The sequence below is a fragment of the Gobius niger genome, assembly GCF_951799975.1.
Source record: "Gobius niger genome assembly, chromosome: 20".
Classification (NCBI taxonomy): Eukaryota; Metazoa; Chordata; class Actinopteri; order Gobiiformes; family Gobiidae; genus Gobius; species Gobius niger.
The window spans coordinates 12,737,762-12,760,650 of record NC_136871.1 but is presented as its reverse complement, the minus strand read 5'-3'; the positions used below and the strand labels follow the sequence as shown (position 1 = coordinate 12,760,650).

The window sequence follows — 22,889 nt, the reverse complement described above, 5'->3', positions numbered from 1 at the left end:
AAGGCAAGGGTGTTAGACTCATTATGGGTCGTGGCCCGAAATTCAGCTCCCACGGCGGTTGCGGGCCGCATATAATAGAGGACATTTTTCAAATAAATTAATAATAATAATCTGTGATTTGGTCAAAGCCCAAACTTGACTGTAGCTTCATTAATAACAGCAGCTTACACTTGTATTGCCCTTTACAAGCCTGTGTCACAAGTTCCTCAAAGCACTACATAGTATTCATTATTCATTCACTCCACACTCAGTGGTGGTAAGCTGTTATTGAAGCCACAGCCGCCTAGGGCAGACTGTCCATTTACCACGTGGCTATACAATGTGTTGTTCATATCCTGAGCTCTCATTATGTCAGTTCCCTCTGCTGGACACTTGTGGAACTCTTTCCTTTTTCTAAATGTAATGCCCCCTAGTGGCTAGAATGAGCATTCTGGATATTCTTTAAAAAATCATAACTCCGCACAGGAATGGGCTAGAGTGAATGCCCGTTTGTAACAAGTAAAAAAACCGTTGTGAGATCAATAAAAGATTATTTTATTTTACCTTACTTTTTTTTTTTTTTTTTACATACTCTGGAATTTATGCTCTACAGGGCAGGGGCCGGATTAAATCATCTCGCGGGCCGGATCAGGTATGTACTCCATGCTCTGTCACACAAAGGAAGTGCATTTGAGTGTAATCTAAAAATGATTGCTCACTTGGTTACAAATTACTCATCTTAAAATTACTAAATTACAATTTTAATTTGTAATTTTATGCTTATATGTCAAGATACCAATTTAGAAGAGTTACCATCAAACAGCCACACTCATATTCACTTTTGTGCATCTACATCATCCAAAAACAGAACAAAAAACAAACAAACAAACAAACAAACAAACAAACCTGGAAATGTACAGGAGTTTAATAATCTCTCCCTCTCTCTCCCCCTCTCGCTCTCTCTCTCTCTCTCTCGCGCGCTCTCTCTCTCTCTCTCGCGCGCGCGCGCGCTCTCTCTCTCACACACACACACACACACGCACACACACGTACACACAAAACAATATTGTTAACAATAAGGGTTTCTGTAAAATTATGCAGACCTACCTGGCGACATCCTTTAGTGACATGTGGGGAGTAAAACATTTGTATTAAACTTATGAAGATTGTATTTTCCAGACGCTGAACATGCGCTGAACGCAGGTCTCTGTCATTGGCTAAACGGAACAAAGACGTCGTAACGTAATGTACGTAAACGATTGCCAGGAAGAAAAAACAGTCTATTTATTAACCGCCGATGGATGCTCCCTCTAGTAATATCTATAATAAATCATCGATATGTAAAACTACACCAGAGATACAACTAACCTCTCTGCTCATTTGACAGGTTTGCTCTTATTTGGCATATTGTTCGCTAGTTTTAACCTCAGATCAGAAAGCTACCGGGTCATGCTAGCTACTGCTTAGCCCACATAGAAAACATTAGCTTTGTAAAGTGGAACGTGTGCTACTGACGAGCTATCAAATCCACATCACCGCTCATGTTCGTCCACAAGTGTATTAGTGCTTTTTTGTGAACTCGTGTGCATTTAATTATTCAAATGGCATGCACGTCGTCGTAATACGTGCCTATGTGTGAGCGTTCAGGCGAACTTGAAGCAACTTCTTGCAACTGTGGTCTGCATTTACACACTGTTGACCCTCTGTTATTATCTATTAACGCAAGTTTTGCTGCAGAAACATGGCCCCACGTTTGCAGTTGGAGAAAGCTGCCTGGCGTTGGGTAGAAAACGTCAAACCTGAGGATATTCGCCTGGAGCACATAGAGCTCGCTTACCGCGTTAACCTTCCGCACTGCAAGAGAGGAGTCTGCAGGTAGTACTCGCATCTTTGCTTATTTGTGTAGATTCTGATCAAAGATGTTGATTAAAAATGTCCCCACCACTTGCTAAACGTCCTACAAATGTTTGCTTTATTGATAGACAAACAAACAGGAAAGTAGGAAGTCGTTTTTTTCCATTTAATGCAAAAAGTAATCAGATAAAATGTCTTAAAAAGTTGGATATTTAGATATTAATTAACTCTATGTTTTAGGAGAAACTGCAAGGGAAATCCAAACTGTCTTGTGGGTATTGGTGAGCAGGCCTGGCTTGGAGATATTGATGAAGATACATTTCACAATATAGATGATCCAAATACAGAACGCAGAGACAAGGTAGGATTGGTTATTCAATGCCTTGAATTTGCAGCCGGTGAGTGAGAGTGTCTATTTTTTTGTTTTGTTTTTTTTGTTTCAGAACTCTTTTGTTGGTCTAACGAATTTAGGAGCAACATGCTATGTAAATACGTTTCTGCAAGTATGGTTCCACAACCTGGAAATGCGAAGAAGTCTCTATCAGTGTCAAAGTTACAGAGAACGGGACCTCAATTCTGAATCAGGTATGGCAAGAAAGAAGAGCTTTGTTTATTTAGTGCCTTTTCTGTTTGAAACTGCATATCAGAGTTGTTTCAATACAAACAAAGTAGCAGTGATCTCTTCAAATGAAAACTATGCATGGGTTTCAGACACCATTGTACCATTGTGTATGTTTCAGATTATGAGCCTCAGTCCATTTGTGAGCATCTGCAGTATCTGTTCGCACTCCTACAGAATAGCAACAGAAAGTACATTGACCCATCAGGATTGGTAAAAGCTTTAGGTTTGGACACTGGACAGCAGCAAGTAAGTAACTGCTACACTCAATGGGTTAAATGTAAACTCCTATTTGTTTGTTCTGTACACTTAAAGATTTAAATTACTCTTTGCAATGAAGGACAGACGTATATGTCTTGTGATATGTTGCATTAAAGCACACCGTGATTCTGCTGGGACCATCCCTGCTTCCTGTTTGAAAGGTTTCTGTTGGCCTCTGCTCCGTGGCGTGACTGTGCACGAGCATGCACTTTTTGAGCTCTGCAAATGAGCGCAGAATTAGGCAACAAATTATGTTTGTTTAAATGGGTGGCGTTCACGATTTAGAATGTCATGATGTCATAATGTCAGATGGAGGGCAAGGCCAATACAACAGCAGTTTTTGTAAGAGATCTCCAAAACGAAAATGGACAAATGTTTTTCCTCATCAGTATTTGATGGTGATTGCCTTCTCGAACCTGTGATATAAAAATAATAGGTATTATAAAAATAATACCTGTGATATTATTTTTATGTCTGAATGTCCTTTCTATTGGACATCATCACAGTCATGTTTTCGCATATTGTCACCATTTTGGACGTTTTTCTGAGAAAATAATTGTGTATATATTGAAAATAATTAGTTCATATGTGCTGACAGAGGAGATGATGAACTTTGTGACAGTTTGTGTTTCATGTGAATTCCTCCAGTAATGACTGAGATATGAGCCAAAAAACAAATACATAAAAATATGCATTTTGTCAGTTACCATAGTTACCGTCAGTTGCCCTCCACCTCAATTTTAAATTAGAATGTTGTGATGTCACGTGAACGCTACCTATTAAATTTGAAGAGCTTCAGATTTTGAAAAACATTTTTTTTTTAACTCTTTTATGTGTCACATCTGTGCCATGTTTCTGAAAAGTGCAGTGTACCTTGGCCTGTCAACCATAACAAATTTGAAGTTCGATATATTGAGGCAGGAAAGTATCACAATAAACGATATTATTGACTAATGATACTGGATACTGTCAACTCTCAGGCATAAAAATGTTCTTAAAGTGCATCATCATATCCTAAAATACCACTGAAGCTACAATAAACATGAAATATAATGTAACTCAATTAGCTTCAGTTAAAAATCAAAGTTTTACAAAGTAAAAAAAGGGGGGAAATGCTAATAAATGTACAGACGATGAATATCGAGCCCACAAATATATAGTTTATCTGTGATTTATTGAACGATAAGTCGATATAGTAATTATCGTGACAGCCCTAAGTGTACCACATACATGGAGATGCACTATGTTTTGCATTCAGGTGTTTTCTATTATAAAATCCACTTATGGCTGCAGAGCTTATAGTTTTGTACTTGATGTGAGATTTGTAAATGAGACTCCAGGCTTTTTGTTGAGGACTGTAACTTGTGGTCTAGTATCCAGTAATACTATTTTATATTGGTTGTATTTAATAATTAATAAGTCTATTTATATGTAGTATTATCAGGAAAGTAATTCTAACTTAATGTCTTTAGGATGCCCAGGAGTTTTCCAAGCTCTTCCTGTCTCTGCTTGAGGACACACTGTCAAAACAGAAGAATCCCAGTCTGCAGAGTGTCATTCAGCAGCAGTTCTGTGGACAGTTTTCTTACGTTACTGTGTAAGACATTTTCCTGAAGCAGTTCATTTTGATGAGGTTTTGAATGTTTCTCTGCTATTTAGACATGTTAACATTTTGGAGATTGACTTTGAGATCATCTACTGTTTTGCTGTAATAGGGTTTAATTGTTACTGTTAATTGCTTTAAAATCATTCACAAAAAAGTTATTGTAGAGACCCATGTCAGTTATTTGACTAACTAAAAAGTATGAATATTTTTCAGTTGCAACCAATGCGGACGATCATCTGCACTATCGTCACGGTTTTATGAGTTGGAACTAAATATCCAGGGTCATAAAAACCTCACTGAGTGTATCATAGAATTTCTAAAGGTAATTCTGTCTTTACACAATCGAGACTACATCTAAATTGTGCTCAAAGGTGTAAAGGTTTTTGCTTTACCTCAAACCTACAGGAGGAAAAGCTTGATGGGGACAACCGTTATTTCTGCGAGAGCTGTCAGAGTAAACAGCGAGCGACTCGGAGAATTCGACTTCACACCCTCCCACCCACTCTCAACCTGCAACTTATGCGTTTTGTCTTTGACAGGTTGGAAACAAATGCACGCCCACACGCATAAATTAAAGTGTAATATGCCATAGCTTTCGAATATATGTATTATTTTGTATTCATCTTATTTAGACAAACTGGGCACAAGAAAAAGCTCAACACATACATCAGTTTTCCTGAGCAGCTTGATATGGGCGTGTTTTTGGAAGGAGAAGGAGGTTAGAAGCTTTTTTGCTATTCAAACTTTTTAATTTCAGATTTTACAAATTTCTTGTCTCCATTCAGACCAGAGGTGTGTATATGAGCTCAGTGCTGTGCTCATCCATCGAGGTGTCAGTGCATATTCAGGCCATTACATTGCGCATGTTAAAGATGCCTGCACTGGTGACTGGTACAAGTTCAATGATGAAGAAATTGAGAAGATGGAAGGCAAAAAGCTGCACCTTGGCACAGAAGAGGACATTGGTTAGTAGTCATGGTGTATTACAAATGTCTTTCACTTTCACCTTTTATTATCGGCTTCCATCATCGTGCCCGGCTCAGGCTGAGTCTTTACTGTACCAGCGAGTATCCTGGTCACGCTTCATATCAATTACATCTTTGTTAGAAGTAACACAATCAGACAATTGACATGGCCCTTGCAAGACAACGCAACAACACTATATTAATCACTGTTTTCATCAGATTATCAATGCAGATAAACAGATTGAACCCTAAATGTAATTGCTGGGAACAGCTAAGGGACTTGATGGCTCATCTATACAGAGAACTCAATCTGGCAAGCCAAGCTTTATCATCCGCCTACGTTGTCTATGCAGCACCATCTGGCATTAACTGTGTTGTTTATGTTTCAAAGCAGAGACTGCTAAGTCTCAGTCTAAAAAGCCAAAATGTAGCAAGGGCTTCCACTGCTCCAGGAATGCGTACATGCTGGTGTACAAGCTCCAGGAGCTGGTCACTTCAGAAATCTCAAAGCAGGCCGTTGAGGTTCCAAGTGAGTTTCTTAAACAAGACAGTTGGATCAAACAATGTTAAACCAGGATTTTTACTTAACCTGTATTTTTACAGCTTTTCTCAAAGAACTGGTGGATCGAGATAACCAGAGGTTTGAAGAATGGTGTAACGAGATGGCAGATATGAGAAAACAAAGTGTTGTCAAGGGAAAAGCAAAACATGAGGAGGTGAAGGAGCTCTATGAACTTTTACCTGCAAAAGACGGTTGGTAAAACATACACTGCTTGAATCTTTAACGCTACAATAGTAACTACTGTATATAATTACTTTTTTTGCACTGGTGTTTCAAATGCATTTGTATACACGTGATGAGCTAAGTGCAATAATGATACCTTTTAGGTGAGCCATTTGAGTTTATACCCCTGGAGTGGCTTAAGAAGTGGCTAGATGATTCTGCCGCAACAAAAGAAATCGACAACACCTCATTTTTATGTTCTCATGGAAAACTACATCCTGACAAAGTGGGTGATTGTAAGAGGATCTCTCTGCTAGCTGCTCAACAGCTGCATATTCGGTATGGTGGAGGGCCAAGACTAGAGAGTAAGTCACTTTTTACATAGTGCAACTAAATATAAATGATCTGATTTCACCTGTTCTATGTTTTACAACAAAACAAATATGGTTGATAATCCATAGTTTATTTCATATGTTTTAAATGTTTTTTTTTAGGTTCATCTCTTTGCAGGGAGTGTGTTGAGCAGCGATGTAAAGTGCTACGATTAAAAAATCAGCTCAATGAGGATCACAAAGAAGTCTCAAATTTGGTCAAACACACTCCTTGGTAAGTGACTGGCCCCTCACAAAGCCATAGTTTGGACCACATTGGTGTAAATATAGTTTTGGCTGTGAACAACCCATGCAATTTTAGACAACAATACAGCTAACGATTTACAAGTAAGTAGTTTTACTGCTGTCTCAGGACCCATGGGCATCAAAGCCAACTATCTTAAGTTTTTGGTACTAATCTTTTTCTGTACCACATCTTTGTGTTAGAACGCGAAGTACAGCATTTTTCAGACCACCCTACCTTTGACTATAGTCTGTCACAGTCCAGTTGCTGTCACAAAATGATAAAGCCATAGCGATGTGTGATTGTGTTTCAGTGGAGATGGCTACTGGGTGGGAAAAACCTCACTTCGAAGTTGGAGACAGTTGGCATTAGAACAGTTGGAGGCAGCTGAACATGAAACCAGTCACAGCAATGGAGAGACCAATGGGCAGGATCCAAACTCGAACAGCAACAAAGGTAACACGATTGACACTTTCGTTTTAGCGCCGAGACTCACTGTCTTTTCTTTCTTTTAGAATTAAGTTCTGATAACTATGAGGGCAACGAAGAAGACATGAAAATTCTCAATGAAGACATAGTGTGCAGCCATGGTATTGGTTTTGATCAATTACTACAAATTAAATGTATTTTAAGGCGTTTTCATACCTGCACCTCACGTAACATTGTCTAAATGCTCCTACGCACAGTGGTCTGAATCCAACACAGCGGACAATTGTCTGGATATTTCGTAAAAGCAAAAGGAGAGCGCTGCAGAAGAGGCTTTCCTTTGGTGCCATTAGTGATTTCAAATGAGTCAAAAACAACCTATAACATGTTAATGGTATAGCTGATATATCGATAATGTCTATGTCGCTTAAGTATTTTCATCAGTTTGGTTAAAATGTAATATTTGCTCTGGAAATCAGTAAACCTTTGCCATATTCTCTTTTTGAAATTGTGACGTACCTCCTGTCATGATGGAGCCAGCTCCATGTAAAATATCGACTGGACGTGTGAAAAGTTTGGATAAAAACAAAGTGAACATGTGGTTGGTTCAGACCTTTGTGTGGACTTTCTAGTGTGAAAACGCCCTTTAAATATCCTTGTAAGCTAGCCTGGGAATACCCATGCTGCTGTGTGCGCTCAAATTATTTAGAACTTCACATCATTTAAATATAACTTGTGATATTTTGTCTGGTGATAGCCAGGCTACTTCTGGGCTACAGTGTTGTTAAAGGTCTTGTCTATAAAAAGACACATACTGTATCGATCCTTTCCCCACTGTCTAACATCAAACAACAAAGTGAAATGTGGTTGGTCCATAAGAATACAATTTATTTATTATTGTAATTACAGCATTTAGAATAAAAAAATAATGTAAATGTTTTTATAATTTAAAAAAAATTATAACAACTTTTTTTTCTGGTCATGTTTTGTATACATCTACTTTTAATCAATCTGGCACATAATGATAGGTTTATTATCAAACAGTGGGGAAAAGGATGGATAAATGTGTATGTCCACCTACTTAACACTGTACTGTTATATTTTTGTTGACACTGGTTTCATTGGACCTGTGTTGTTGCTGCAGGAAGTCTAAGAATAGTAGAGAATGAAAGAAAGTTGGTATCCACTGAAGTTTGGTCAAAACTGAAGACATACTTCCCAAATGCTCCAGAATTCCCCCAAAACCAGGAGGCCTGTCAGCAGTGCTTGGTGATTGCACTTTTGGATATATTGCTTCAGGATTGAATTAGACATAACCAAAAGTTAAATCATTTTTCTTGTGATTCCAGACTCTAGAGCAAGAGGAAAAGGACAATGAAGCAGTCAGTAAAATGATGGCACAAGAACAAAAGAATCAGCTGCCTAATCTTTTCCAAGACAAGAACCGCCCAATTCTCACCAAATGGCCTCAGGTACTTTCATATTCACACTGCTGCAACTTGCCATTTTTTTCTGAATAGACAAACCTGCTGGGATATTGCATTTTGTGTTAAGAAAAATGTGCTGTATTCACAGGACACAGATGTACTCTATGTAGTGCCTGTGTTTTTTGTTGATGAGTGGAGAAAGTTTATCCGGTATGTAGGATATTTAGAGTATCTTGAGGGTTTTGTTGATCACTTTTAAAGCCTGTCTCTGTTTGTAGGAGACCGACTAAATCATCTCCTGTGTCCAATGTGGGTAATAGTCTGCTGCTTTGTCCTCATGGAGGCTTTATGTTCACTTATGAATCTCTCCTCAATGGAGACACACAGCAGTGAGTATTTCACAATGTAAATTTTACACAAAAATCTTTTATCCTAATTTGACAGTATTGGGCAAAAAAATAAAGTTACTTTGCACTTAACTGTTTAGTATAGCTTTGCTCTGGCCCAGTGAATGGGAAATAATGACCAGACTCTTTATTGTGGACCAAGCAATCTCCATTCGCATGTCCCGAGAATCTATACCCAATGGGTCTGCGCCCCAATACACCACTGAACCAGGTAAGACTGATAAACTTCAATTTTTTAAATGCAGTTCTTGATTTATTTCAACCATTATCCATATTATGTTACAGATCTTTGTTGGGATTGCCGTGAGGGCTTTCTTTTCCAACAGCAGAGGGACCTCAGAGAGTACACCCAGGCCACAATCTACATCCGCAAAGTTGTGGATGACAAGGTGGTAAGACATTTTCTCAATGAAGACTGATTGATAAACACTGCTCTTGCAAATGCATCAAAACAGAAATTTAATTGCCAATCAGGACTTTTTTCCCAACAAAAATAAATTTAAAGGTTTTCTGCACCTCTAGTAATTCCCCAATCATATGTATTGCATGTTCATTATTAAATTCCCCTGCAATCCCTGGTGCTCTCGCTAAAGGGCACTGTCAAACATAAATTCAATCCGTTAAGAAGTCATGGTCAAGACCTGGGTTGGCCCATCCATTGGGCTAACAAATTCCTAGTTAAAAAAGTGTGTGAGAAGTTTGCAATGAATGATGCAATAAGACTGCAATAAAGTAAAAAGGGAGAATTACACATTGTTCCTCTGTTGTAATGAAACACAGATTTTGGGATGTATCAACTTTTGTTTGACCATTGCTTTAAATATTTTTGTGAAGGACGCTACTCCAGAACCCAATGGCAGCAGCTCAGATGCAGAGGAGGATAGGGAAGAAACCCCTCGGGTGGAGGAAGAAAATGATCCACACTTCATCCAAGTAAGAGAGGCTGCTGGACTTAAACAAAATGTGTGGCTTCACAAATGGTGTAATTAACTTTTTTTTCTCAGTCACAGAATGGCAGCAAGCGGATAAAGTTGGATGAAAACACTTCGGCCAGCACAGTGGCCTCGCTGGCCACTAATGTGAGTAAAGTCGGTGGTATAAGAAGAAGCACACGTCACAGAAAACTCAGAGGAGAGAAAGCACTCATTGTTTCAGCAAACCAAACCCTCAAGGAGCTCAAAATCCAGGTGACGTTTCGAAGAAAGACTTGGTTTTGAACATAAACGTTTCATAATAAAATAACCCACCGTTTGTTTGCCAATTGTAGATCATGCATGCCTTCTCTGTGGCTCCGTTCGATCAGAACCTCTCTATCAATGGGAAAAGTCTGACCGATGACATGGCCACACTCGGCAGTCTGGGTGTCATCCCAGAAAGTGTAATTTGTCTAAAGGTATTTTCACAGCTTCCACTATTTTAACAAATGTGGTGTTGAGTTTTGTTAATGATGTTTTTGTTTCAGGCTGATGAACCAATTGCTGACTATGCTGCAATGGACGATGTCTACCAGGGTAACTGTCTTTTTAATGTTTTGTGTGTAGTTTCTATTCAAACCCGATGCACTTTCCTACAATTTAGAGGTGTGAATTATCCAATTTTTGAAAGTGTCAAAAACTTAAATACTTTTGAAATGATCATCCACACGTGTTTAAGCAAATATATATCTAAGTACTGTATCTTTACATTGGGCGGACTATAGAGAAATAAATGCAATGTGTTGTCTGGAAATGTTATTTTATAAATATAGTACAATCATTGAAAACTAGTTTTATTTGAAATATATGAACGCGAGTGGATATTAAAGCAACCAACATCTTTTCAGCCTTTTTATTTTGAACTTTAATACATTGAATCAGAAGTTAATGCAGTGTTATGTTTACAGTGAGAATGCCTGAGGAAGGATTTAAAGGTAAGCAAAACAGACACGCACCATACACGTGTTGACTTTTATGGATTTTATGAAATCTTGGATATGTTGCTACATCTTTACCATCTTTAATTATATTGTCGCTATCCTCATAACTGTTGTTGCAAAAATGTAGTTGGACAGAAAGTGGTACAGAAGAATTTACCTCTTACTTACCACAAATGTATGCTGTGTGCCTGATGTTGTCTTGTCTTTGCAGGCACGGGGCTTCTTGGACACTAAAAGACATTGGGCTGCCCGCCACAGCATAAATATTAGCCATTCATTTCCTTTCCTTTTTTTTTAATGCGTTTAATAGCTTTCATTTTATTAAAACTGTGAATATTTGAGCTGAACTGTTTTCTTCTCTTTGTAAAAACTGTTATCTTTTTTTTCCATATATATATATATATATTGTCAAAGGGTTTATACTACTGTAGGTTGTTCTGCTTCACCAATAGTGACTAATCCACAGTGTACAATAATCATTACCTGCAAAACCTTCCAAAATGCACAAATTGTAGCTCTTTAAAAGTCTTCACAGGAAAATACATGCGTGTTGTATGATTATGTCTGCATTTGGTTCCAATGTATAGAAAAAAAAGATTTCTAATTTGGAATAATGTGGGCTGTCCGAAAGTAAAGAACATATTGTCAGCCTGTACTCGCGTGATAATGCACTGCTTTGTTGACTGTTTTTTATAGACAATAAAATACATTTTTACCCATTTTTATATATATACATATATATTGCTACTACTCAATTAGGCAGTCCACAAACATCACATACATAACTACTTTATAACAAAACTGTCGGCGTCTCATGTCTGGTCTGATAAGCACACGCGCAGTCGCAAACAGAAATTCTTTATCAGAGAGAGATGAGTGGACAGCGCACCGTATTGATAAATGATGGCTTATATTTTTGTTGTCATTTCCTATGAAATGTACGATAAAAATATTTCTAAAATGTCTAACAGTTTAATAAAAGTTTAGTCTTTTGAAACCAATGTACACTGAACGATTTCATGGTTGTACGGTCCATGTCGGGGCACATCTCCTTCACGAAAACATCTCTGTGGACGCCATTTTCAAAACAGACGAGCTTTATTGCGCGCATCAAAATTGTCTTCACAGAAGTTTAAATAAAGAGACGAATCATTTGAATCCATCAAGGTAATCCATCACCCAGTAGAAGTAGAAACACGAGCATCATAGAAAGGGCTGGACTAAAGTTTAACTAAATTCACATCGCCAAATCGCCGATCGTATAACTGAGCTAGCTTATAGCATCACCAGGGTCAGTTGTCATATGTAAACAACCCTTACATGCTTTTTTATCAAGGGCAAGCTATCTCAATTTAGACAACCTTTGAGACAAACTTGTTCTCCATCGCTAATTCAAACATAAAAGAGATAACCCACTAATACATATTTCTAGCTTTTAGAATTTATTAATGAAAAGCTGTGGAGGATATTATTATGTCCATGGTCGGCACCCTCCACATGACATTATTTGTTGTTGTTGTTGATGACTGACTAAGGCTGTAGCCTATATATTGTGCCATGGGTTCACTTTCCAGGATGCTGGAGTTGCCCAACTACAGCAGTCAGCTCATGCAGCAGCTGTGGGCCCTGAGGAATGGGGAGCTCTTCTGTGACTGCACAGTGTTAGTGGGAGACAGTCCTCATCGTGCTCACAAGTTGCTGTTGGCGGCTTCTAGTTTGCTTTTCAGGTACTACACCTCTTGCACCAACCAACAGTGTATCAATTACTCCAGTACTGTGTTGTTTTATTATGGATAAAATACAGCTAATGTGTTTAAATGGCATTAGTATGCTTATACTAATATACAACACTACTGTATTATGCATTTGATGTAATGCAGTAATACAGTAGAATATAATGTCAATTTGTAGCCGATAGTCTCCCTCTCTCTAGTGGAGAAGGCTGCTGCACATAACTTGGTGGTAGGGCTGTTAGACTGGAAAAAATAGTAATCACAATCGGTCAAAAAAGCTTCAGTGAGTAAAAAACAATTAAGGGGAAGCAGAGGTAAAAAAAAAAACCCTGTATGGTTCCAGTCTGTGAGCTGTTGTCACCATCATGCACCACAGAGTCATAATATAGTGAACCATTACCAACAAAATATAACAAACACAACTACCAAAATTCTGATTATTAAGTAAACCAAAAAACATACGAAATTACCCACAAATTACCAAACATAATTTGTGCAGAAACCAATCAGAATCAAATAGAAGAAATTATGGCAAAAAAAATAACTATTTACAATGGCGATGTGTTGTTTTTTTTGACCGATTGTTCAAATAATTTTTCTTCAATTATATATATATATATATATATATATATATATATATATATATATATATATATTATATAAAAAAGGTTTTTATTTCCAAAACAATTCTGTTTGGATCGTTAAAAAGTGTAAATTATGTCAAGTATGTTCACCATATGCAGTGCCCAGCAACTGTGTGCCATAGTATCATCTGAAACAATCCGTAAAATAATTGTTTGCGCTGCACTATTAATGTTGCCTATCTGTTGACTATTGACAGGTCTCTACTGACCACCTCAGACACCATCAAAATTGACACTGCTGTGGTGACCTCTGAGGAGTTCAGCTGTCTGCTAGACATGGTCTACACTGGCAAGCTTCCCTTGGGCAAACACAACGTGAGCCGCATCATTGCAGCGGCGGATTCTCTACAGATGTTTGATGTGGCAATTGCTTTCAAAAAGGTCCTGAGTACCATTGTGAACCCGCAACCTTCGCCCTCTGAAGATGCTGCCCAGGTCTTATCACAGGCCGAGGTTAACAACGACAGCGCTGACACCACTACAACAACTCAGGAGCTGCCACTTAAAAAGAACGAGTCAGTCAGAGAAACCAAGTCACCCAATGAGAACTCGCCACCCACAAGAAAGAAGAAACAAAAGAAACAAGACCAGTCAAGCGACAATGACTGTTCTGACGAGCCTGTTCCTAAGAAAACAGACCAAAGAGTGGCCTCAGGTCAGCTGCTTCATTACAATCAAGGGCTTGTTTCATAATGATCTGCAACATTTGCTTCTCACACTGTAATTGTGTTCTTTAGACTGCAGGGGTCAGAGCACTCACCCTGTGTCCCTGCCTTACTACTGCTTGATGATTTAGTATTATTACTTTTATCAATAGAGTGGCACTTTTAGCAACCAGCTCAATTAATGTGAGTGTGGCGTCTTCCTTATATTAGCATTGAAAAAGGCTGCTTTATATTTTCTGAAGACTATTTTTCATGCAATGTTCTAAGTGCTTATATTCACACTTTTACAATGTAGCTATCCTATATGTTTGTATTTATTTATTTATTCATCAAATATCTATCTACTGAATAGATCTGATCTTTTATTTTTTTTAACAGTGCCTCATGAGACTTTGAAGGAGAACTCGGATAAACAGGCAGAATGCAACGAGCGCCCCAATGCCACAGAACTCAAAGCTTTGAAACATTCTTCAGTAATCCTCGAGGCGTTAAACAAGCTGCCTGCCGTCAGAGATCTGCTTCGTCAGGCAGCAGAGCACAGCCTCGACCAACAGGACAGACAGGTACATCGTCATGACACTTGTTGGCAGTAGAGCATGTGTCTTTGAGGATTAATGCTGTATATAATTAGAAGTTAAACAGTACTAAAACATTTATTGTTAATAGGTTAGGATATTGCCACAGGATTATCATTTGGGGGAAAGAGAGGACTGATGGAGTGGTTAACGGTGGAGAAGGGAATAAAGAGACAATGTTTGCTGTGCGCTGGGCAGTGTTGAGGAGAATACTTTGAAATTGTCTTTAGTTACTGAATACTGAACTTAAAATGTATTTTGTAACGTATTCCGTTACTTTGTCGAATCAGAGTACTGTATTCTGAGTACTTTCACATTGCTTAATTATATTTATGTATAAATATGGTGTATAATTAAAAAAATGAAGACTACGATTGTTTGAGCACCGGTTATAAACTCACTTATTATTCATTAGGAACCCTTTAACTCTCTTGGCCAATGGAGCAGCAGATACAGGATTATGTGACACATGCAGTGTTTGTATGAGCTGTGGCATAACACGTTTTCAATCTTTATTTTATTTTCAGAATAGTTTTTACTGCTTTTGTTTTGAGACCAGGTTCACAAACTAGGAATTTTTCTCAGTGCAGACGTGCAACATAAAACATATAACACAGAATTTAGATAAAAAAAATAAGTGATAAAACATATAGCTTATAAGTTTTATAGCTATAAGGGGCACGCATAAAGAATAGATTAAAAAAAAGATTAAAATATAAAAAGTAATATGTGGTATACAACAACGACAGGAGAAAAATATGTATCAACATTAAAACTTCTTTGTTAATAATGCAATATGGAGCTAAAATGTAATGATTGAGCACTGGGATGTATTCCTTTGACATTAGGAAAGTAACTGCATTCTAAATACTCTCAAATTAAAGTGTAACTTTACCTGAATACAGTTACTCTAAATACATACTCTACATACATGTATTTAGCTACTCCCCAACACTAGTGGTGGGTCCAGTAGAAATAGGATTTGTGTGGATGGAGCTGGAAACTTGTGGGAGACGAGAGGATTCAGGTCAACCTGAAAGAAAATCTTTACTTGAACTGATGAAGCATAACCACAGGAACACACAGTGTAAAATGTAAAAAAAACAAAAAATGTTGTTGAAAAAAGCTGAAAACATGATAAAACAACCCGATAATTTGAACAGAATCAAGTAGTGATTCTATACTTTTTCTGTATATAAATGGGAAAGACTCGCGACCCACTGAAAACAGTTCCGCAACCCACCTTTGGGTCCTGATCCACCAGTTGAGGACCACTGTTTTAGACCATTCCATCATGAAACGTTCCAATAAATTCAAACACAATTTCTAAGCATTTTCTCCCTCTAAATTAAGGCCAACAAGATAAGATTAGTTAAGAGTTAAGATTCCTAAATTGGCAAAAAATCTTAATCTTGGCCAGATAGAAGGAACCCTGTAATTTTCAGATATGAGTATTGCATCACCAAATATTGAGACAGTTAAATCTCGCAATTCTACTTAAAGGCACTTGTTAGACAGTATTCAAGTGTGGTTCTTCTCTCAGTGATTGGATTGTTTTTGAAGCAGTCATATGCATCTATGTTAGGTGGTGATGACGTGCTGTGACAAGGTGGACCCTGACAAAGTTGGGGAAATGCTGCTGTCACACGTGGAGAAAGGTGTGCTGAGTGAGACGGCCTTGATCACTTTGCTCAGCGCTGTCCACAAGAACAATCCCACTACAACCACTGCACTACAGAGCGTTCTACAGGAACTGGAGGCTGAAAAACAACTCAAAGGCAAGGAAATCTGGGCAAATAGGAGTTTGTTATTGAGAACGGCTTGAAGGGTCATTTTATGCAAAGGTCTTTTAGTCAACAGTTAAAAAAGGTTGAAGTTTTAATCATCATTCTGGATTAATTTTTTTTATTTTATTTAAAGCAGATTCGACCCAAAAAAGCATTGAGGCTGAGGACACAGATGAGGAGGCAAACACAAAGGGAGGGAAGGGCACAGAGGAGGAGGAGGAAGAGATCACGACGGATGACTCAGACGACGATGAGACCAAAAAAGCGGCATCAAAGCCCCCGTCTAAGATGCACGCCTGCCGCACTTGTAAGAAAACCTTTGCCTTCAAGTGCCGACTTCAGGCCCATACGAAGCGCTGTTCCAAGTCCCCAACGAGGTCCTCGCACCAGTGTCCACAGTGCCCTGAGAAGCTTCCCTCCAACTGCGCCCTGATGCGCCACAAGATTAGAGCCCATCGGGACAAAGTGGAATGTGAACTTTGTGGCCGCAAGTTTGCCCAACCTTCAGGTACCAATGCTGCTCCTCAGTTACTTTGCTCACTAAAACCTTCACACTATTCGAAAATAGGCATATGGTTTTCTTTCTTCAATAACTGATTTGGTAACTAGGAATGTGTGAGTGAGTGTGATGGTGATGAAACCATATCCGATAGGCAGCTCTATGCTCAAACACACACATGCTGTCTACTTTTCCCCCACCGACTCTTCCTTTTGGCCAACCTTTGTCATGCTCTGAGTGAATTTAACTAATCACAGTGAAATTGGAACTCTCTCTCTCAAAATGTACAGCTGCTAAGTCTAAATGGATCATGATTTGATTGCTGCATTGCCTGTCGTGGAGCGATTATGAAGCCTTGTTGCAAGTTCCAATTTATGCAATAGCGTTCACTTTATTTACCAGGACTGATATACCACATGCGGAGTGAGCATTTTGAAGAGAAGCCATTTACTTGTAAAGAATGCGGTGCAAAGTTTGCGGCCAAGTCGTCCCTGAAGAACCATGTGCGACTCCACACTGGGGAAAAGCCCTATGTCTGTAAAGACTGCGACATGTGCTTCACTGTGGCGGCTGGCCTGGCCTATCACATCAAGAAGAAGCACTCCCAAGGTAATCCTCACACTCACCCAAAACCGCTTTCTTTTGGAAGTTTGAGCGTTGAATTAGGAGGATATTGAAGTAACTTGCGATACGGCGGTGCAATATTGCGAGAACGATATTATTGTGATATCTTACCAAACCATTTCAACACGACATGCTCCAGTCAAATCAAACACAATTCACAAGTTTTTCAGCAGAAGTCATGAAAAAACACAAAATCAGGATCAAAACATGGGTACAATTTAAATCAGGAAATGTTTAAAGGGGCTAGACGCAAGTTAGCCGTTTTATACTCACCACTGCCACCGGGTCATACGTGTAACTGCACCTTCTATATTAAGCTTGTGCATGACGGCACTTCCGACCGAATGAACACCTTTTTTAGTGACAGTGCAGGACTTTAGAAGCAGTTGTGGTGAACAGGTCTGAGCTCATTCTGCACATTAGGACATTGTCGAAACATGTAGAGGGAGGAAAATACTTAATTTTAACATTTTTAACTCTGTATTGTCCCTTTAACTAAAACTGAGCTTTTACAAGTTCTGTTCAGTGTTTGTTTTTGGCTGAGTTTGCAAGTTCTTGCATCACGTATTGCGATACGATATTTTTTTGCGATATATTGTGCAGCATTACGTTGAATGTGTGTGTACTGGAGAAGTAGAATCCGTTGTGATTCCTAAGAAGTTTACAAACAGGATGATTATTTGACATTCAACACTGCACTTAATATAGGTAGAAAAGCGCCGTATAAGTTGAGTCCATTTATCATTTAATATATATCATTAATTAACCACCATTACAAAGAAGGAAAATCATCTAATCATATCATCAAATCTAAAAACCAGGGTCTGATACGCTCCCAGGACGACTACAGACCCTAATGACTCAGTCCAAACCTGCTCCAGTGAGCTGTACAAAAACTGCTGTAGTTGTGTCGTGTCTTTTTTCAAAATCCTGAGCCTTCTTCATATACAAATCACTGTTCTGTAAAAAATAAACAAATACATTTCATGTTATGTTATTCATAAGTATGGCTTAGCATTTGTCATGCCATATGTTACATCATAAAACGTTTCCAGATCTCAGTTAGTTAAACTTCTACATTCACATACTTTTTTTAATGTGCTCTGCTCATGTTTGAACGGGACTTCTAATGCCACTGTAACATGGCGGACTGACATAAATCGTAATGTTTTGTCAAGGTGAGAATGATTTTTGTATTTTGCAGGCAACATGTACACGTGTCAGTACTGTAAAGCTGAATTTGCACAATCCATTGAACTGACACGGCATGTGCGCACTCACACTGGAGATCGACCTTATGTGTGTCGAGAGTGTGGCAAGGGCTACAGCCAGGCAAGCCAACTCACCGCCCACCTGGAGTCCGCGCATGGTAAGACCCTGCACCCACACACAGACATGGATTTAACTGGTTTAAAACTGCCTGACTAATGTGTTGTTTCAGCTACTAGTGAAACGTATGACTGTCAGAAATGCTCTCTGAGCTTCTCCTCTCGGATTGAGCATAACAACCACATTCAGAAACTCCACCCTGATGAGTTCCACAAGTGTCCTGCTTGTGAGAAGGTGTTCCCCAATGCCAACTTTTTGAACAAACATAAAAGCACCCATAAAGGAGTTAAACTGTTCAGCTGCGACCTGTGCAACAAGTCATACCAGGTACAAGCCCTTCCCTCTGCTAAGTTTTCTTCTCACTTCAGGTGTTTGTACCATTTTCACACTGCATCCTTGTGTAGTGCTATTTCCATTGAGAAAGAGAACCTCTTCCTAAGCACACAAATATTATTGAATGAAACTGAATGTAGTGTAGTTGTTAAGAACAGAAAGGTTTGGCCTCTTGCTTTGCACACTGGAGTTATGTGTGGCAACTTGTAACGAAACAAAATGCGAGTTGAAAAGCTCTCAGGTGAATGCTTTTAAGCAAAATACTGTTTGCCAAATCATGCTAATAATCAAACTAACTTTTCCCTGTCAGCAACTCTCAGGCCTTTGGTACCATAACCGCACCCAACACGCAGAGGTCTTCAACAACCCCACTCGGCAGCTCAAAGCCCTGGTGCAGTGTGACATCTGCTTCAAGTTTTTCCCCAGCGAGGAAACTCTATCTCAACACCAGGCTATCGAGCACCAAGGTACACCGGTTTAGCAGTTTACTTTATATGAGCACATGTGACTGGGTTTCCATGGTAAATTCAGAGTAATCTAACGCGCAAATATTACATGTTGTCTGTACTGTAAAACAAGGTTATGATCTCACTCCACCAACAATTCAATATTATTAATGTGATTAGCATTTAGAATAATGTAAGTAATCTAGTTACTTTGGATACTTTATGTTGAAATTTGGCTTAATTTCACTAAAATGTAAATACAGAGACATTTCAGTGTCCTGTTACTGGTGAAAGGCACTGTCACATAATGGTTTAGTTAATAGACCATTATTAATAGTTCAGTTTATTGACTGTTATGTAGTAAAAAAAGAAGTACAGAGTATAGATTGGCAGCCTTGCTTCTGTCAGTCTACCCCACAAATATGCCTATCTGCAGTATCAGCCCCCCATCCAAGTACCAACCAGGCCCTACCTGCTTAACTTCAGAGATCAGATGGGATCAGACAGAGCAAAGACAGTATGGCCTTTGAGTGGATTTGATCTTGGACTTGTCAACTGTCCTGCTTTGTCCCCTTTTCACTTGACATCTGCCAACTTTTCAGATGTGTCAGTTCCTCTCATTGTACCTTACTGAATTGCTCAGGTTGGCAGTTTTTGGTCGACTGTGGGAGCTCTGTGGTGAAGAGTGATGTGTACTGTTGCAGGCTCCACTGGATTCTCCCTCAAATGTCCCCTCTGCCCTGCTGTGTTTGCGGGAAAGGATTGGATGCAGGAGCACATCATTTCTCACCATGCAGAGCAGCGGGAGACCGTGTGTAGGCACTGTTTTGTATTGTGTGGCTCTGCATCGGAGCTGTCGGACCACATGCTCACACAGCACCCCGAAGAGGAACAGGAGACATCCGCTAGGGTACGGTCACATGAAATGCAAAACTTTGGCTTTATTCTACAAAAAAGTCATTACAAAAAAGAGAGAAAAAGCATTTCTTTTTAATAAAAAGGAGTCAACAGAGTGCAATACATGTATTCTTACAACATTAAATGTCTTATCTTACTTCACACATGTAAAGTTCAGTTTTACAAACACATCTGCATAACTGTTGTATTCTCAGAAGAAAAACTTTTCAGTTTCATCAAATCAAAGTTTCAGCAGATCAAATACAGTACATCATTTCCAATAAATTATATTGTAAAAAATAAAAATAAATTATATATACAGAAATATTACTGTATAGCTAACATTATACAATTTCTTGTAACTTAAATGTCATTTCCAGCAATCAGAGATTTCTTGGCTCAACTTTTTATTAAACCATGTTTAGAAATTGAGATTCTGGAAGTCTGTGTACACCCTTAGAGAAGTGTTCTCTGGTTTCTAACAATGTTATATTTCTTATGACAAATAAGAACATGTACTCTCTTGTCTTTACAGGAGGTTTCCACTGAAGCACCAGAGGAGGCTGTTGATGCAGAGCAAGTGAGGGCTACAGAGCATCTCCTGCAGGCTGTACCGTACCATGCAGCAGACTTTGTCCTGAGTGAAACTCAGGCCCACCTGGAGAACGCCCAGCAGGTGTTTGTGGCCCTGGCTGATGGACAGGAGGGCGCTCAGGTGGTGGAGATGTTTGATTTGCTGAACAATTCAGTCACCTTCATCTGTGAGGAGAGCGCCCCAGGCACCAGCTCACAAACCTGACCGAACATTTAACATTTACTATGTTGTCATTTATTTGAAATACAAGTCGTTTTTTCAAAACAATGAGAAATACAAACAAAGTGAATCTGTGAAACACACCTTAAACTCAAGAGAAATTCTTCAAATGGACATGAACATATTACTAAAGGGTTATATGAAACTGTATCTCATAGATCCCCCAAAATACCAAAGCAAATTCCAAGAGTTCAATTGACCTTATTAATTGTTGCAAGAATTTAATGATATTGGATTGTGTCAATCTCAATTAAAGGCCAGAAGTTATTTTCCGTTACCGTCTTCCTGTATTTGTGAGCGAGTTTCAGTTCATTATCTTCTTGTGGGGCAGATGAGCATTGAGAATTTGGTTGATTACGACCAGAGCGGACAGCAGAGGCAATATGAACAAAGCCCACCAGGCCAACCCCTTCACTGTGGCCTGCAGCCAGTCAGAGAACATGGCTGATACAATGGTGACAGTGGCCAGGAAGTAGACCACAAGCCCACAGGTGGTGTGGTACAGTCTGAGTTTAGAGGGATGTGGCGGTGGCGGCAGCAGCTGAGGGAAAAGCAGCTTAGGGAAGAGAATGTACGTCCCACAGGCAGCCTGAAGCACAGTGATAGTCAGTGTGCAAACTCCCAGGACACTGTGCCATGAGGCCAGATGAGGCAGCTCTGAGCGTGTTTTACTGGCCACCATGAAGCCCAGGCCAATGACTGCAGAGAGTAGACCCATGGTCTGGCAGAACCAGTGCACACGCACCTTATGTTTATGAGATTTACAGCAGCAAAGGGAGCCCTCAGTTGAGAAAAGGAGCAGGCCTTCAGTCATACACAGCCAGTACTGCAAACAAAAACATTTAATCACAAAACATACCAAGCACATTCATGTAAGATGTTGGCTGTTGTCTTATGTTGAAGGAAAACTGATTTTTATCAATGTAATTGAAGCCTTTTCCCTATAAGGCTATGCAGAACATTACACCTGGCCATGGGCCCATATTAATAATTCACAATGGAAATAAACAATGTGGAGCCAGCCTCAAGTCTTAAAAATAAAATACGTTATTTAGTAAAACATTGAGTTTATGTGAAGAACTCAAACCACATAGAAATACTTACAGCCACAGACATGCAGACTGGATGCCATGAAAACAAACCTTAGAAAGAGAAGTTTATTATTTATTTATTTATTTATCGGTTCACAACTTTACAAGTAATGGAAATTAAACTTACTAGTTCCGGGTCTGGAGAGCACAGATATCGTTATCGTCAGGCTCAGTCCGGTGACATGCGCTGCGATCACAGCCACTCTGCGCATCCACACGTACAGCCGCGAGTCCTGCATCCCAAGCCCCTCTCCCACCGGGCTGTACTCCACATCCACCTGCATGCTACCCCTCAGTCTGGCCAACTGGGATCCCTAGGATTTCAACAACGAGGACGACCATATTTGCGAATCACAGTGACAGTCAACTAAAGTCATCAGTTGTTTACCAAGACGCAGCCCTTCTTCACATGGTCGTCAGCGCAGAATGGAGAAAACTAGTTGGTTTGTTTTCGTTTTATTTCCTGCTTTGAACACGTGACGTGACAGACCAATCCTGCGCGCGATACCTCAGCCAGGTTTGGCTTTGGCTTGGACTATCCAAGCAAATACACAAACCCAGTGTTTATCAATGTATTCAGTAACATGTTTTATGTCAATAAATTAAAAGATCCTAATTGTCTGAAATGAATTACTAATTAAAGCCACAGCACAA

General features: G+C 39.2%; 3 protein-coding genes across 7 annotated transcripts; 2 read left to right on the top strand and 1 right to left on the bottom strand.

Annotated features, from left to right (window-relative positions):
- The first annotated feature begins 1,249 nt into the window (after positions 1 to 1,249).
- Positions 1,250 to 11,139, top strand: usp48 (ubiquitin specific peptidase 48). 4 transcript variants are annotated; one of them, XM_079578780.1, is made up of 28 exons: positions 1,250 to 1,366; positions 1,717 to 1,854; positions 2,074 to 2,194; positions 2,277 to 2,418; positions 2,574 to 2,701; positions 4,186 to 4,310; positions 4,533 to 4,641; positions 4,725 to 4,858; positions 4,952 to 5,037; positions 5,105 to 5,284; positions 5,679 to 5,813; positions 5,888 to 6,037; positions 6,173 to 6,373; positions 6,503 to 6,614; positions 6,937 to 7,079; positions 7,139 to 7,213; positions 8,194 to 8,318; positions 8,399 to 8,521; positions 8,625 to 8,686; positions 8,755 to 8,865; positions 8,964 to 9,094; positions 9,169 to 9,275; positions 9,718 to 9,816; positions 9,888 to 10,070; positions 10,151 to 10,276; positions 10,346 to 10,394; positions 10,766 to 10,792; positions 11,010 to 11,139. In XM_079578780.1, the coding sequence occupies exons 2-28, from the start codon at positions 1,721 to 1,723 to the stop codon at positions 11,030 to 11,032; spliced, it is 3,141 nt and encodes a 1,046-aa protein (XP_079434906.1). In that variant the 5' UTR covers positions 1,250 to 1,366; positions 1,717 to 1,720; the 3' UTR covers positions 11,033 to 11,139. The 4 variants fall into 4 exon arrangements, 3 of the variants coding, with proteins under 3 accessions (XP_079434906.1, XP_079434905.1, XP_079434904.1); XM_079578779.1 differs by having other exon boundaries at positions 5,676 to 5,813; positions 9,169 to 9,272; XM_079578778.1 differs by having other exon boundaries at positions 5,676 to 5,813.
- A 742-nt stretch (positions 11,140 to 11,881) lies between these two features.
- On the top strand, positions 11,882 to 21,293 carry zbtb40 (zinc finger and BTB domain containing 40). Of its 2 annotated transcripts, XM_079578497.1 has the most exons (13): positions 11,882 to 11,965; positions 12,373 to 12,525; positions 13,373 to 13,490; positions 13,557 to 13,830; positions 14,219 to 14,403; positions 16,001 to 16,193; positions 16,339 to 16,710; positions 17,104 to 17,310; positions 18,530 to 18,694; positions 18,767 to 18,981; positions 19,298 to 19,454; positions 20,138 to 20,343; positions 20,866 to 21,293. In XM_079578497.1, the coding sequence occupies exons 2-13, from the start codon at positions 12,374 to 12,376 to the stop codon at positions 21,127 to 21,129; spliced, it is 2,508 nt and encodes an 835-aa protein (XP_079434623.1). In that variant the 5' UTR covers positions 11,882 to 11,965; position 12,373; the 3' UTR covers positions 21,130 to 21,293. The 2 variants fall into 2 exon arrangements, with proteins under 2 accessions (XP_079434623.1, XP_079434622.1); XM_079578496.1 differs by having other exon boundaries at positions 13,373 to 13,830.
- A 155-nt stretch (positions 21,294 to 21,448) lies between these two features.
- On the bottom strand, positions 21,449 to 22,681 carry cyb561d1 (cytochrome b561 family, member D1; the record flags this gene model as incomplete). The annotated part of the gene is made up of 3 exons (XM_079578498.1): positions 22,363 to 22,681; positions 22,249 to 22,286; positions 21,449 to 21,970 (listed from the first exon to the last, which is right to left on the bottom strand). The coding sequence occupies exons 1-3, from the start codon at positions 22,517 to 22,519 to the stop codon at positions 21,449 to 21,451; spliced, it is 717 nt and encodes a 238-aa protein (XP_079434624.1). The 5' UTR covers positions 22,520 to 22,681.
- Positions 22,682 to 22,889: the final 208 nt, after the last annotated feature.